We start from the raw sequence: 16,124 nt of genomic DNA, 5'->3' as shown, positions 1-16,124 counted from the left end.
TATGTGTCCCTTTCTCCTTCCCCCAGCCTCTGTCGCAGAGCACAACTCCATATGGTCTGGGATATCTCTTTGGCAGCTGGGGTCAGCTGTCCCTGCTGTGTCACCTCCCAACTCCTTGTGCATCCCCAGCCTCATGGCCGGTGGTGTGGGAAACAAGTCTTGAGGTTGTGCAAGCACTGCTAAGCAATAGCTGAAACATCACTGTGTTATCGACACTGCTTTGGCCACAGATCCAAAACATAGCACCATAAAAACTGCTATGAAAAAAACACTATCCCAGCCAAAACCAGTACAAATATTTATACAGAACTGTCCAAAATGTTATACTCTTCAGCTTTGGCCTCTGAGATGAAACAAGCCAGGAATGCCATTGCTGTGCTTTTGTATCATTACCTCATATTTATTTGCATTACCACAGTGCACCTCCACCACTTATATTTGGCTTAGTTGTTTCTTCCAGAGGGATACCCTAGCTGGCTCCAAATACATGAGAAGCCAGAGGAGCCAGCATCCCTATGGAAGTCTTTCCAAGGGCTAATAATTTCCAACAGGAATTGACAACACACTGAACAACAGCAATAGGGTGCTGTGAGGGCACAAATAGGCCTTAACTGACCAGCCTCTCTGGGAACCCCACCCCACCCTCTGCCCAGATGGAGACACAGGAGCTATAATACAGCCAGGTCTTGACCCTGTTAGAGGCTGAAATACACAGCATAAAATTGTACTCGTGTCACAGAATAACTGAGGCTGGCAGGGACCTCAGGAGGTCTCTAGTCTGATCCCAAGCAGGAATTCAGGCCAGGTTTTGTCTACTCTGATCTTGAAAATCTCCAAGGACTGAAGACTGTACAACCTCTCTGGACAACTGCTTGGACACTTTGACCTCTCTTGCTTCTGCTTATGCCCGTTGCTACTTGTTCTCCCACCCCACTCTGTGAGCAGCCCAGCAGTCTCCTTGATGACCCTTATAGGCATTGGAAAGTCTATTAGGTGCCCTAAAGGCATCCCTCCTGCAGGCTGAACCTTACCCCTCCTCAGGGGTAAGTGATGCAGTCCTCATCACCTTGGAGGCCCTCCATGAGCTCCCTCCAGTTTGTCCATGCCGTTCCTGTATTGTGGGGCCCAAAACTGAACAATCCACCCTAGATGTGGCCTAACAATTGCCAAATAACTCATCACCTCCCTCTACCTACCAGCCAAACTTGTGTTAATACAGCCCAAAATTGGGAACTTGTCCAGTTAAAAACCCCTAAAAAACACCCCACAAAACAACAAAATACAGGTTTCTCAGGGTTTGTTTTTAAAGACAAAGCTGTCTCCCAATCCAGTTCACGTGTGGCTGTGCCAGTTTAACTGAGAGGGGTATTATGCCATGGTACTATGACTGAGTAGCCAAAGAGGAAAAGGAAGGTTAACAAAGGGCTTGAGGAAGCCAATGCTGTGTTCAGGAATTACAGCCTTGTTTGTATCCCCAGACTCTGGCTTATATTATGCTCTTTTCTTCCTAAAGAAGTAACTGCTTAGTACTTGAAGTTTTGTGCCCATAAATGTCTCCACCTACCAAAACACTCCATGCAGTGCAAGCACAACTGGCTGCACCACAGGTTTAAATGCATGATTTCAGAGAAAAAGGGCAGATGTTCAGAATATTTCTCAAAAGTGCCTCATTTGTGCTTTACGACAGCCAATAAGGCAAGGCTGAAAAAAAAATACATCATCTGATCAAATAATGTCTGTGTGCAGCAGCAGTTCTTATTCCCCTTTCTTTCAAAGTGCTTTGGATTCATCAGTCATCACACTCAAGCCCTTAGTTATTCAAAATAAGAAATAAATCATTAAAATGTCCACGATGATTTTAATACCATGTTGTTCAGGAAGCATACTCTGAAATTCTGGGGAAATACATTATCTAGTCAAAAGGACAAGCTTGCAGTTTATGACCCTACTAAAGAAGATATTATAAAATGCACTGTTGGTTTTGAAAATTGTTGATATTGAGATGACTGCTTTCCTTTGATTACAGCTGGCACCAGGCAATGCTACACTATAGCCCAAGGAAGTCTAGGACAGGCTTCAGTAAATAAGGGACAACAAGAAGAATTAATGATTGCAAATTTATTACGTGGAACAGCAAATTCAACTGAGTCACATAACAGACAACCAGTGCAATGGGAAGTCTCCTTTCTTTATGTAAATCAAGTCATCAAGCTGGTAAATCAACCCATGAACTTCATATTCCATGGTATTCTGAAACAAATTAAAACAGTGTCATATTTTATGTTGAGATGAATATGACTTAGTTTCACTTCTAGTCCTTCTCAAAGTTAGAAAATAAATAGCTTCAAATTCTAATACCAGAAGATTCAGATGTCTGAAAGTTCAGTCAAGTGCCCAAATCTGTTATTTGTACTCGAACATGAATCCTCCCTCCTCACACAGTTCTTCTCTTCTCCATGTTCTAACTCTGCTGACCTTCTTTTAGAGTATGGAAGCATGGAGTGCATCTTGCAGCCAGGTTGGCTCAGGAGGCTGAGCTGTGGATAAAATTTACTGCTGTATGTTAGGCTAGGACATGACTGTAGAGTAGTGGCTTCTGCACCAACATGTTACTGAGCTATGAAACATTTCCCACACGCATGTGGACCTAACAAGAAGAACAGCTGCACCAGCTCAAACTAGAGATCTCTCTAATTCCTCATGTTCCTCTCATCTATGAGAAGCAACAGATTGCCCAGGGCAGTGGCTAAGACTAGAGAAAGTAAGTAACAATGTTGCTCTACAACACTCTCTCAAATCTTTGGTTCCTTTCTTTCCAAAACAGTTTAATCCTGAATATATAGCAAGGGTATTCTTTACTAGTGGAGTTTTTGCAGGTTTTATCATAAAAAACCCAAACAAACAGACAAAACCCCAAAACAACAACAACAAATAAACCCCAAACTAAAACGAAAGAAAAACCAACCAAAGCCCCTTTCAGTCAACAGCTGGAAATAACTTTTAGATTGCAAACAAAAATGGTGATCTTTTCTTGTGGGATAAAAGACTGCAAGAAAAGAGACTGAAAGAGGGTACACATGTACCCTATACTATACATGTACACTATATTGTCCATTTCCCAGTAAAGCTCGCTTAGATCTTTAGTAGATACTTTCAGAGATGGATTATGTAAGTGTTTGGTGATATTATTAGATCTCATTTTCTTCCTCCCTTACATCCCCAGCCCTGCTCTTTATAGAGAATGTTTACCCTCAAAAAGGTCCTAATTATGATGTGAGGACTCCCATCTGCATGTACAGATTTAGTGTTAGGAGATCTCCTGTAGGATTAGGTGACTGAAGGTAGCTTTGAACAAAAAAAGTCTAGCTTCTGTGTTTCAAGTATCACTTACACCCTCTGTCTTTAAACTTTACAGCTTCTGTACCATTTCTATCATTTTGCAGAGGATGAAAGTTCCTCCTTACTGAACCTTAAAGAGACAAGAAAACAATCCCTTTGTCAAGAGAGTACGCTCTAAGGCCCTGAGCCTTAAAAATCACATTTCTGTCAAGACATCTCCTAGTGACCATATGAAACATCCACGTGTGTATCTAGGTTTGTACTAGGTTTGTAATGCCTCTCAGTAACTCCTTCTGTCATGAGGATCATCATTATTGAAAAAATCAGAACAAATTCTTGTCACTTTTGGATGTCCACTTACCACTGCCTTTGATAGTTCTTCCATTTCGAGGCTGAAAAATATATTAATTAGAGGATTGTGCAGAAGTATTAGGTACTTGATTTATAAGCACATCAAAATACATCACCATCATGCAGACAGATTACTGTATAAGAAGACTGCAGTAAGATTTCCTTTATCAAATATCAGGGGATCCATGCAGCGTGGGTTGTGCCTTTGAATATGAGAAACATTCATTCAGCCTCTGTCCAAATAGCTAAAAAGTCTGGCTTTAATTATTCTCATTCAGGGAATGAGAATAATTCCTTGGGGAATTGCACATGCCTAAGAAAGAATATACAAATACCAGCACTGAGAGAACCTGGCTGGACACACTTAAAGTAAGCTAAAATGCAAATGACAGTTAATTGGGATTCTGCTTACCTGATATGACCTACTTGATAATATTTTTAATTTTTTTAAATATGTTGAAGACATTCCTAGAAGTTAGTTTTATGTTAATCAGAGTGTATCTAAACCAGCTCAGTTGGCATCAGTGTGTCATAGCTCAGCAAGCCACTGGGTGAAAAACATGAGAGAAATTATGATAATTTTGCTTTGGCTTTCCACCCTGTTATGCAGTGGGACATTGCTTACTGGCCAGACCTTTCAGACAGTCAGCTCAGGCACATTTTATCTCATGTGTTTAGCATCAGTGCACCTTGACGGTCTTGGAGATATAAGCCACATGGATGATTTGGCTCAAGATAAAACATTTGCAGCAGCATATCTTCAAACAAAAAAAATGTGCGTAATCCATTACTACCCAAGATCTCATTATCTTGTTGTCTTTTAGTCAAATCAGAGCTTTTTAAGCTAATACTCCCTAAGCATTCAGGCAAGGGATATTTGACCTCTACTCAAAACAACTGCAGCAAGAATTTGTGAAGGGAAACAGCTTTCCTGTTATATGGACATATAACATTTTCTGTGATTCAGAATCTTTAAAAGATAAGAGATTCGGATACCCTGAAAAGGAAAAAAGGCCGTCCCAGAGTCCCACGACTGTCCTGTAAAATAAAACATAAACAACAACAAAATACTTCAAACTCAGTTCAATAGATCTGTTGACAAATTTTGGTATCGTTCTATCAGAATATTGATAATTCAGGCCTTTTTCAGCAGCATGCAAACAAGATGTTTACAGTCCCCAATGCCCATTCATCTGGAATGCTGATTAAAAATTAATGCCCAAAGGGCATTATCAAGAACTATCCATTCCGTCCAGTGTAAATATACTAAATTACCAAAATTAAAGGTTCACAGTGTTTAGAAAAGGTATAAAAGAAATCTTTACACACAGGATAGGTATAAGCAGAGTCAGCACAGATCACTTCCCAACCACTGAAGAAAACCCCAAGCTGACCTAAAAAAAGCAGCAAGAAGCAAGGAAAGGGACATACATCCCTGCCCACTGCTACTTGCTTGTCTTCACATTTACATACCTTCTTTGTAAACTTTGCAGAAGCAATCTGTGATTCCTGCAAGCAGACAGGGTAAGTTAATCAACATGCCAGCATTTGTTTGGTTTGGTACAGACACCCTGTTACTGATGAGGCTGGTGCACTCCACGTGAGAAGAGAGATAACCTTACACTTACCACAGATATTGGAACAGCAGCAAATGGATCTTTTTAAAGATTGATTTGAAGCCTTACCTTAATCAATGTTACTGCATTCATTACCATCATTCAATGTGCTTCCCTCGCTGTACAGCAAAGAGCAGCCGTGCTCTGGTAGGGGAAGCAGAGCTCACCCTGGAGCAAATGCAGCAGCTGTACTCCTCAGGCTTGAATTGTACTGATAGCTCTTACCTTGTTAAAATGTGGCTGCTCTTCACCTTTCCAACTGCCCTTGGTTTTAACCCAAGAATGATTGCTGGTTTCAAGTCTTCCTCTAAATCTTTATTCTTCAGAAAATTGCTCATTTTTCTACTCAGCCTTACATCAAGGAATAGAAACTTTCCCCATGACTTCCTGTGAGCAGACTAAGCTCCTCATGTAACACAGCCCTGAACTTGCAGCCTGGTTTGAGAGCCATCCTGCCCATGACAGGGCTGCCAGGCTGCATGCTCACAGCTAGCCAGGAATGGGATGGCTTTGTGTGCCATAGGCACACTTGTATCAGTGAATGGGTTTAGTTACTTGGGGTGGACTTGAAAACAAGCACATATAATGAACAAGGACATGAAGAAGGGGGTGAAAACACTAAAACATGCAGATGGGAAACCAGAGAGAAGGAATTTTAAAAGACAAAATATAGAAGCAAAAAGGAGGGAATCACGATTCAAAGAATCACAGAATATGCTGAGTTGGAAGGGACCCACAAGGATCACTCAGCTGGGGTATGAGAAGAGGATTTCTTTGGTTTAAACCTCAAGACAATTTATAGAGCAACTGACATCAACTTACAGGGCTATAAAATGTGATGGAAGAAAAAAGCACCTGCTCAATCAAGCTTTAAGGATGCAAAGGAGGAGACCACATCAAAGAAACAGTGTGAATGCTACCTTTGTTCTAATATGATTATTACATACCAAGCAAAGATAGAGACTGAATCAAGGCTTAGCCTGCAGTGTCAACTATCCTAGGTAATTTATAATAGTAAGAGATTACTATGTGGAAGAAACATGGTAAAAACTGAGCTTCTAAATAGTGTGTTGGCTCGACTTTAGGCAAATGCTCAGTGAGGTGATTGTGATGTGGCTAGGTTTAGATAGCTCTTTTTGTTTTCTTTGTAAGTGTCATTAGACATTGATGTTAAATAGTCTTAGGTCTCACAAAATATTTTGAGTTCCCCAGGTGGAGTTCAAGTCCCATTAATGCCAAAATTGCCACTGACTTTGCCTTTCATAATGCTTAGGCCTCATTCCTTCTCTTGAAACACCCTCTACCTTCTCTACATGATCTATAACTCTGAGTAATTTTTTTAATTCACAGAAATATGGTATAATGTTGAAAGCTGAAGTTCAGCTGAAATCAGTAGGATTTCATAACTGTTTCATTGGGTGCCCAACATATAGACTCATGTTTGTAGTGTCTTCTCAAGATTCCTTGTGGGCTAAGAAAGTACAACTTCATGTAATAGATTTGATCAGCTGAGTAAAACTTTACATAGTTCTTTTTCCATATTTCACATTTATATTCAATCTTCCACTTTACTTAGACCACACCTAGAAATAATACTGCAGATATATAGCTGATATTAGTCATATTTTTGAAAGGATATTGTACAAGATTTAGCTCCCAATTTTGAGGGCACATAACAGAGAGTGAATTTTTTGAATTCACTGAAATAGTAACCAGGAATAGGACTCTGTTCAAAGTTACCAGATGATTCTGGATGTTCCCTCATTAGCTAAGCTGTGGAAGCATAGGAGTCAATACCAAACTCAAAAACATTTATTAGACTGAAATATTAGAATTTTTTATACAATCAAGTTCAATATGATAGAGTTTTTTGGTTACTTTAGGAAGGTATGCTTGGAATTATAATAAGCTAAAGACACTGGCAAGAAGAGATATTGAAACACATGTCAAAATACTTTCTATTTTTGTCTTGAACAATCTACTCCTGTTTGGAGACAACAAAGAACTCAAACTCCACAAGTAAATTGGCCTTTTTAACATACCCAGGGGCTGAGTGAATTTTATGGGAAAGGTTCTTAATAGAGTGGTGACAATAAAAAAGTGATATAAAGCAGAGTTGACACTGAGCTGCACCAGTGAAAAAGCTATACTCAATAATTCCTCAACTTAATCTTTTCAATCTGAGTCAGAAACACAAAAAAACCCTGAAGCTCAAATAGACTATTAAAATTGGTAAAGCAAATCATACACCTCCATGTTCAGCATGATCTAAGTTATGCTATTGTTCCAATGTTATGCATATTTTTAGCATATTTAACTCTGTATTATTAAAAAGTGACAGTCAGGTTTAAATACTGACTGACTGTAAGAGAATGTTTTGGTTGTTGATCTCTGAACTGGTGAAAAACAACAATTTCATATGTAGTTTAATGTAGTTCAGAATTACATACAAACTACTAATTAGAAATAATCTTTTATATACTCTCCTACATCTCTTAAACCATGACAATATTAGATCATACATTTGTCTGGAAAGAAATGCCAAAAAGGTGGTTTTGGAGAGGTTGCTTTTTGAATTTAAGGAGGGGGTGCTTTGAAACAAAAGCAATTACAGCCTACCTCATTTTTATGCATGCTCTTGAATATGGAATAACAGAGATCCAAAACACTGCTGGAGATCTGGAAAAAAAAAACCAAACAAACAGTGCTTTAATACATTTACTGGAAGGATGTGGTGTACAAGATTTCACAGAATCACAGAATATGCCAAGTTGGAAGGGACCCACAAGGATCATCGAGTCCAACTCCTGGCCTTACTCAGGACACCTCCAGAATCACATCATGTGCCTGAGAGCACTGACCAAATGCTTCTTGAATTCTGTCAGGCTTGATGCTGTGACCACTTCCCTGGGGAGCCTGTTCCAGTGCCCAAACACCCTCTGGGTGAAGAACCTTATTCTAATATCCAACCTAAACCTCCCCTGGCACAACTTCAGGCCATTCCTTCAGGCCCTGTCACTGGTCACCACAGAGATCAGTGTCTACCCCCCTCTTCTTTCCCTCATGGGGAAACTGTAGACTGCAATGAAGTCTCCCCTCAGCCTCCTCTTCTCCAGGCTTGATTCTGATCCCAGCACAATTTAGATTCACTAAAAACATTCAGAGCAGGGAAAGATGCTACTTGATGCATCTTTTGATCATTTGATGCTAATATGAGCTGAAAAACTAGTATTTTGTATTAAGAGAATACACACAATACTACTGATGTTAATACAGTCTTGTGCTATAAAGAGATCTAAATCAACCTCTTATATTTAAAATACATTTTTCTATGCTAATTGTTCTAGGAATAGCTTTGGGTTTGAGCATTTTTAATCTATGCTCATTTTCATCTACAAGCATTTCAGCCAATCAATTCTATAACCTTTAACTGAATACTGAAATACGCTGTCCCACACTCATTGCCACAGGACAGGGGTTTGCTTATGCATGCAATCCCATTAGATGAGAAATAACTACAGCTCCAAAGGAAGTGAAGTGTAAGACACCTGAACAATAGACTCTGGGAACTGTTTTCCTTAAGTTTTGGTTTACAAAACCAAAACATTTCAGAAAGAAAAAATCAGCACAAAATGTTTAAAATTTCCAGGTACTTCCTGATCCTCTTTGAAAATGACACTTGGGCTCGATATCAAATGCAGTGGGGCTGAGCTTTCAGATACTGATTTGTTTTTGGTTTTGTTTTTGGGTTTTTTTGGTGGTTTTTTTTTTTTTTTTTTCCCCAGAAGTGTTTGCAAGTTCTGGGCCAGAAACGCTAGAGCAGAAATGAGATGTGAAAATTTCGTCTCGCTCCCTTCTCCTCTGAGCACCCCAAAGAAAACCCATCAACCCACCAAGCACCAAGGGGACCAGGCAGGACCTATAACTCCTTCAACACTGTCCGGCACCTCTTGTTTCGGTGTTAGCTACTACTGGGATGGCAAGAAAAACACTTTTTTTTTTCTTCTTTCTCTAGGTCTGCATTAGCTCCGCAGGGAGGAGAGCACATACACTAGCAAACTCGCCCTGCTCTCCAGAGCCTCTGGCTCTCTGGCAGACGTCGGTGCTCTGGGATATAGAGGACAATTACTATATCTGGAAGAGAGATCAAACACATTACCAGAGTCAATTTACCTGGGGTTCATTGGACATTTCCATCCACTGACTGAAACACAGTGCCAGTTGCTTTAAAAAGTAAAGATTAGACATTAGCAGTGTGTCTATCATGCCTTAGGATCTGTGTTTTCACTCGGGGAGTCAGGACTGACTGGTTATTAGTCTGTCCGGCTTTTGGTTACCCAGGTATCCTATTCTGCACCCTGATGCTGCAGATCACACCCCTGCCCATACCTGTCCCACCTACCTCTGCGGGCAGCAAAGGGCGCCAGCCTCCCTCCTCTCCCAGGGATTTCATAAGGTATATTCCCAGTCCGTTGCCGATTTCCTTCCTCATTTCCCTGCCACGGGCGAGTCTCGATTCCCACCTCCCCCGGCCAACCCATCCCGGGTTGCACCGTCTCTCTACCTGTCCACCGCGCATAGCTGTCAGGCGGCAGCGACAGACGTACCTGGTTTTGGGGCAGCTCCAACACACCGTCCCGGTAGCGCGAGAAAGGCTGCGGGAACCCTGCGGGGACACGGCAGCGTTGGGACGCCGCGGAGCCCAGCCCCGATGGCGCCCCTCAAGGGGAGACAACCCTTTCAGTGTTTCGGGGTTCTGCCGCGTTCGCCCCTCCCGGTGCCGGGACGTACCTGAGCCCCGCGGGAGGGCGCAGAGGCAGCAGGCGGCCAGGAGCAAGGGGAGGGCGGGCGGTGGCGAGGGCATGGCCGGGCGGGGACAGGCGGACGGACGGGCGGACGGGCTGCCTTTATGGAGCCGCGCCGAGCCCCTTAGGGAGCCGCCGAGCCAATGGGCGCCGGGGCGGTCCCAAGCACCGCTCTCAGTGTCGCTCCCGCTGCCGGACACGGCGCTGCCACCCCCTGCCGCCCCCCTGGACCGGCCCGCCGGGGAAGGTCCAGCATTAGACATCTCGTCCTCCGCCCTCTGGAACTCCCCGTCAGAGCTGTTCTTCTGGAAGAGGTGACACAGGGGAAGGAGGGAGGGAAGAAAAGAAGACGCTGTGCGTGGTCAAGTGACGGAGCTGCTGGGATTTTCATTTTGAGTAGCAAATTCAGTTTTGTAGTGGGGTTTGCTGAGTGTTTCAAAAATATTTCTACTCGTGACAGCTTGGAAAATAAAGTTTTCATTCTAATTAGAAGGGGTGTGATTTTCATATTGAGTAAGTCCTGGCCAATCTTACTACATTTACCTTCACAAGAACTAAGGAAGGCCATCCACCTCTTATTTTATTTCATAGTGGGTATGGTTGTAGACATGACATAGATCTGCTTACAACAGAAAGAGATTTTCTGTTCTTCCCGATATAATCATTGGATTTGACTATGGAAAACTTCCTGGTTTCCTCTGTGAGAGTTGCCAGGGTAATGCTTTCTGAACAGGTCACAGTCTGAGAAACAAGTCCTCCCAGCTTCTTTTTTTTGTAGACTTCAGGTGTGCTAAAGCAAATACATAGTCAGTTCTCCAGCTTCTACCATAACGGGATTGGAACTTGATGATCTTTAAGGTCCCTTTCAAGACCCCAACCATTCTATGATTCTCTGTGCTAGAGATGCTTGGGAGGCAATGACTCCGATGTGGGATATAAGACATAAAAAGCTGCAGAAGGTATTATTGTCACAGCAGCCCACCTCATCTCATAATGTTCCTCAATAGCTGTGCTGCACACTAAAAGGATGACGATAGGACTGTTCCTAGTGGAAACATTTCAGAGCAGTCAGAGAGGAGATGCGCCTGCTTTCTCACAACGAAAAGAGGAGCCAGACTTCATGTGACTTCGTCAGCTGCAGAGCTTTGTGTCCTGAGCACATAAAGAGGCATAGGAGGAACTGAGTGACCCCAGCATCATTAGTTCACCCTTTGTTCCTTCTCCTGGGAAGAGACAGAGGTCTTCATCTCCTCACCGCCCTCTGGGGACAATAATCTGAGTGAGAAGCTGTCAGGAGAGATCAGATAGTTCTGTAGCAGACACTCAGCTGTCAGCTTTTCACTGTTTTAACTGGAAATGGGAGTTTCAAGACAGGATAGTATTAGAAAAGATTATTCCCTCTGACTGTATAATTTTTATCCTCTGTGGGAACTAAGCAGATTGCAGCGAGTTTTGTAATGATGGTTTCTCACAGGAAATCCTCCCAGACTTTCAGTAACAAGGAGATGCAGGGTTCTAAGAAGCCAATACCTCCATTCTGCAATGACCCTGCTTTCTATCCAAGCCCGTGAAATCCTAGAGTGAAAGGAGGATGGCGATTTATTTTGGATGGCAGCAAGAAGCAAGTTCGTGTTTGGTGTAATTTCACCAGTGTAGTCACAGCAGCCAGTGTAGTCACAGCAATATGAAAGCAGAGCTGAGTGTGAGCTGAACCCTCAGAGGTAGACAGTAAAATGAGAGAAGATAAAGATGCTCTGAAGGATTGCACATTTTTGTATTAACTGTCTTATTTCTGTCTTTTGACGCTTTAACCAAACTGAAAATTATTGTTCACCAACAGTGTTTCTCTTGCCATGCTTATCACAGATTTTGCATACAAATCACTCCCATGCAGCAGAAATGCAGCATCTTAGAGAGTCATTATAAATTCACTGTTTGCTACTGTTTTTTTAGTATTAGCATACGAGATAGTAATACTTCTAAATTCTAATTATTTCCTACCTTTTTCAAGAGAATACTATTAAATTATTACCAGATTAATATTGCTAATGATTATTCACTGTAATGGGACATGTTTCTCTGGTTTCCCTGTCTGGTAAGAAAGGCACAGTCTCTTGCTTTCTTTCTCAGGCAACTCATTACCTGCCTAAATTCCCACTTCTTTCCCACGTGGCCAGTTATATAGTAGCCCTTTTCAAAGTATTTAAACATATCTGAGTTTAGGAGTGGGATTTTTTTGTAATAGCAGAGGGCAAGAGGTGTGCGATCATCTACCTCTCCCTGACATAAAATACTGGATGCTACCTGAACCTTTCCTTCTTCCTTCTCATGCACAATAAACAATCTGCTGCTTTAATTTAACCCTTTCCAGGGAGTACTCTATGTGTATTCTGTGTCTTCCTTCAGCAAATTTTGCCTATATGTTGGTCCAGTGAAGCCTGTGGAGGTATTTATTTGCATTACATTAGGCTTATACTTGAGATAAAAATTAACTCAGTCAAGTTCCATTAAAAAAAAAAATCAGTATAACTTATCACCAAAGTATTTTATCACAGTTTGTGCAGTATGAGAGAAGAATGGGAAAAGTGTTTAAAAATAAAATTTCAAATAGATGAGGATATCATATTATGAATACATTCAGCTTCCTTAAATCAGAATTTTCTCTGCTGCTGTACATTCCATTTCAAAGGTTTTAGCTAAGGTGCAGCTCTGCCAATGGATATATAAACACCAAGCCACATTAATGAGACACACTTTTACTACACAAATAAAATTTCTGCTTTAAGGTCCTGGGCTCCTCACATAAAGAGAGAGAAATAGAGTGAGTTTCAGTGCCCACAGTCATTCACAAATAAATTTAAAATTAAGCTTTAGTGGTGGGTCAGTGAGGGTTTTTTATGGTAAGGAGGCTTGGCATATGTTTAGCAACAGCAATATTATGACACTCGTAATTTTAGTATAAAACATGCTGTGATTGATAAATTAATAATAAGAAAATTTGGCATCAATGGGCAAAAAAGGTGAACGGCTCGCTTCCTTTTCGTAAATGATCTCTGCAATGAAATCAGCAGTTATCACAGATAGCAAGAATAGAGCCTGTAAAATGGCATCCCAACTAGCTCCCTCTGCTTGCTCATGCCTCTCCCCCTCTGCAGCTCAGCAGTGCTTGGTACAAAGCCTTATCCTGCTCTAGGGCTTTCTGTTTGGAAAGATGAGGAAAGCTGAAGAAACCAGAGGGTGTTTATTAGGCAAACCTGCCACAGCTCCCACTACTCATCTTCTATTAAATATGACAGTGCCTGCTTATGCTGAATACAAGGCTGTGTTTAGCCTGCTGTTGAACTTTACAGCTATAAAGCCACAGTCTTAAAGTTTAGTAGGCCAACAAGTAGACATTTGAAGGGGATCAGTAAAAGTATGTCTCATAGAGTAGAAGTTCAAAGACAAGAAGTTAACCAAGAGCATCAAAATAGAGGATGGATGCTAATTGGGGTAGTTAGGAAACTTGACCAGGAATCTCAACATTTGTATTGTTTGGATAGTTTCTTGGCTAATTTCTTGGAGAAGCGTGATTTTATATCTGCTACATTGGGACAGGGAAGTGTAAAATCCTCTGAAATGAAGCAATTTGCACCTACCAGGTTGTGCTGTGTGGAAATAGTACTGTGGCAATGGGCTCTATTGGGCTACACTGAGCTGAAAGTTCAGTATAATCAGTACATGTCTAGACATTTGGAAAGATCTTCAACCTCGAACTCTGACTTGGCTTAATTTTATTCAGTGTTGCCCCAGCTGGACAAGGAAGCAGTATGCTTTTCTGCTTATGCAATCCATGGGATAACTCAATCAATACCTGCGGTTGAGCTTTCACCAAGGATTTGCCCAGAATGATGTCACAACAAAGTACATACTAACTGTTCTGGTGTTGGGTTTGTTTTTCTTTTTCCAACCAGGGAAAGCCCACTAGTTAAATGATGTAAAATACAAAAGGACAGAATGTCTAGAGGGAGATGGTAAGTGGGTGGATGGATGGCAGCCTCCCTTCTTTTCTCGTGATACAACTTAAAATAAACACAGTGTTGCTGTGGAAACATGCCTAAATGGTGCAATGCTTCCAAATGCAGGGTTGGGGTGTCCCTTTTGCTAAAAAAATAAATAGCTGTGATTCTCAGAGACTCCTGTGAGCAGAACCTGAAAATGAACAGAGGACCTAGTATCCTGTAACAAGAGCTGACGGCTTAAGAAAAGGAAAGGGTTGGCTCTGAATGGTCAGAAAAGATTGTATGTAGTAAGAATTTATGATGTTAGATGGCAAGGGGAGAAATGCTTAATAGAGTTGATCTGGAATACCCACAATATTTATAAAGGAAGTGAGAAAAGAGTCCTGTCAGTAGGATCTCTGCTACAAGATGGTATCCTGAATCGCCAAAAAAATCTGCTTTTTGTGATAATATTTAGTTCACATTTGAAAAACACATCTTGGCTTGGCTTGCTCACTTTTTATTTCATTTCATCATTTTGAGCTCAGTTGTAGATTTTGCAGTTTAGAGCAACATCACCTGAAAAAACACATCATGATACTTTCTTGAATGCTACAGTGATGGATATAGAGCATTAAACAATAAACAATTACTTTGTTTGAAGTATACCTTCAGTATTGCCATTTATCAAATACCAATTGCAACAGCAACAGTGACTTATTCATTTAACTGTGTGCTTTGTAACTGAGTATATTATAATACTCATCATAGATTGTCTGTGAACACAGATTTCATCTTGTAATCTCCTTTCAAGTTGAATACATAGCAAGAAGATGTAAAATCATTGTCCCTCTTTTTAAATGAAGCAGCTCATAATACTTCTCATGGCTGAGCTATCATGGCCAGTGCTGAAATAAGGTTTGATGAATGGCTGATGGTCACGCAGCTCCAAAACATCAACTGCTCTTTGAGTGAGCTGAATAAATGGAGAAGCTGGTTAATAACCATCAGTTGTACTTTGGGGGATGTCAAAGCTTCACATTACATGTTGAAATAATCTTACACTCTCAAGCCTTTTCCTTCTGGTAAGGCTGAAAGCTGTTTCAATAAAACTTTCTATTTACCCAGCCCCTCATATTTTCAGGGCTCTTCTTGATGGTGGTTGCCATAGCTGGTTAAAATACACTCATTTTAGAAATAGGAATTTTCAAATAGACAATCTCCCATGTGTTCTCACCTTAGTGAGAACAAGATTTTACTGTTGTAGCCCCAGACTGACTGTAGAGTAATATCTTGGGAAACATTAAGCTGAAAGGAACAAAATTTGCCACAGAGAATCAAAGCAAAGCTAGGTCTGGTGGGCCTGATGGCTTTCTTTTCAAGGGCAAGAAACTTCAACATAAGTTTCAGTGACTGAAGAATTCTGTTGACCTCGACATTGCAACTCTAAAGGCCGTGTTCTTCTAAAAAATCCAACTTCTCCCTCTTAATTCTTCCTCCTATCCCTATTTCTGTTTACTGGGGAACTTCCTTCTCACTTTTTTGTTTGTTTGTTTGTTTTTCTTGTGTTTTTTTAGTATTGTGTCATGCAAACATGTATGGTGAATTAAAGGACACATGGTAACATAATTAACTCTTATTCAGGAAGGCAGCAAAATAATCCCCTAAAAACACAAGGCATTTTGACTTTGTGTCTCTCTTTTTATTTTTAAATAAAGAATCAAGGAAACTATGGACTAAGCTCCAGCTTCTGTAAAATGATAGACCCTTAATTTCCACTGGAAACAGTCAGACATAAAAAGTTCCAAAATTACTCTTGTTTGAGGAGCATGCCCCCAGAGGACCACAGTCTGGAGCACAGCAAAGAGGCTGCACCACGCAGGAGGACATGAGCCCTCCTTGGGGAGTGACTCCCTGTTGCCAGAGCACAGTCTGCCTTTGCACTGCCTTGGCCAGGAGGACAGGCCAAGAGCTGTGAAGTCCCAGCCCTCACTGACTTGCCTTTCTCAGTTTGGATTGTAGAGCAATGCCTG

General features: G+C 41.2%; 1 protein-coding gene across 5 annotated transcripts; it reads right to left on the bottom strand.

The window, feature by feature from the left end:
• Window positions 1–2,114: 2,114 nt before the first annotated feature.
• On the bottom strand, window positions 2,115–10,192 carry NMS (neuromedin S). Of its 5 annotated transcripts, XR_007630982.1 has the most exons (9): window positions 10,098–10,192; window positions 9,914–9,972; window positions 9,480–9,530; window positions 7,926–7,985; window positions 5,164–5,199; window positions 4,687–4,728; window positions 3,701–3,731; window positions 2,359–2,537; window positions 2,215–2,250 (listed from the first exon to the last, which is right to left on the bottom strand). XR_007630982.1 is itself a non-coding variant. In XM_050333021.1 (8 exons), exons 1-8 carry the CDS (start codon window positions 10,168–10,170, stop codon window positions 2,234–2,236), a joined length of 369 nt encoding a protein of 122 aa, XP_050188978.1. In that variant the 5' UTR covers window positions 10,171–10,192; the 3' UTR covers window positions 2,115–2,233. The 5 variants fall into 5 exon arrangements, 4 of the variants coding, with proteins under 4 accessions (XP_050188978.1, XP_050188975.1, XP_050188979.1 ...); XM_050333021.1 differs by lacking the exon at window positions 2,359–2,537 and having other exon boundaries at window positions 2,115–2,250; XM_050333018.1 differs by lacking the exon at window positions 2,215–2,250 and having other exon boundaries at window positions 2,294–2,537.
• Between the last annotated feature and the right edge of the window lie 5,932 nt (window positions 10,193–16,124).

This window comes from Myiozetetes cayanensis, unplaced genomic scaffold (genome assembly GCF_022539395.1).
Source record: "Myiozetetes cayanensis isolate MyiCay16 unplaced genomic scaffold, myiCay2020 scf5-8, whole genome shotgun sequence".
Lineage (NCBI taxonomy): Eukaryota > Metazoa > Chordata > Aves > Passeriformes > Tyrannidae > Myiozetetes > Myiozetetes cayanensis.
This window is presented reverse-complemented; position numbering and strand designations above follow the sequence as displayed.

Coding starts and splice junctions, on each gene's coding strand:
- NMS (XM_050333018.1), bottom strand. CDS start 10,170: ATGCCCTCGCCACCGCCCGCCCTCCCCTTGCTCCTGGCCGCCTGCTGC. Junction 9,531..9,913: donor TGGAGCTGCCCCAAAACCAG/GTACGTCTGTCG, acceptor TACTTTTTAAAG/CAACTGGCACTGTGTTTCAG. Junction 7,986..9,479: donor AAATGTCCAATGAACCCCAG/GTAAATTGACTC, acceptor TTTTTTTTCCAG/ATCTCCAGCAGTGTTTTGGA.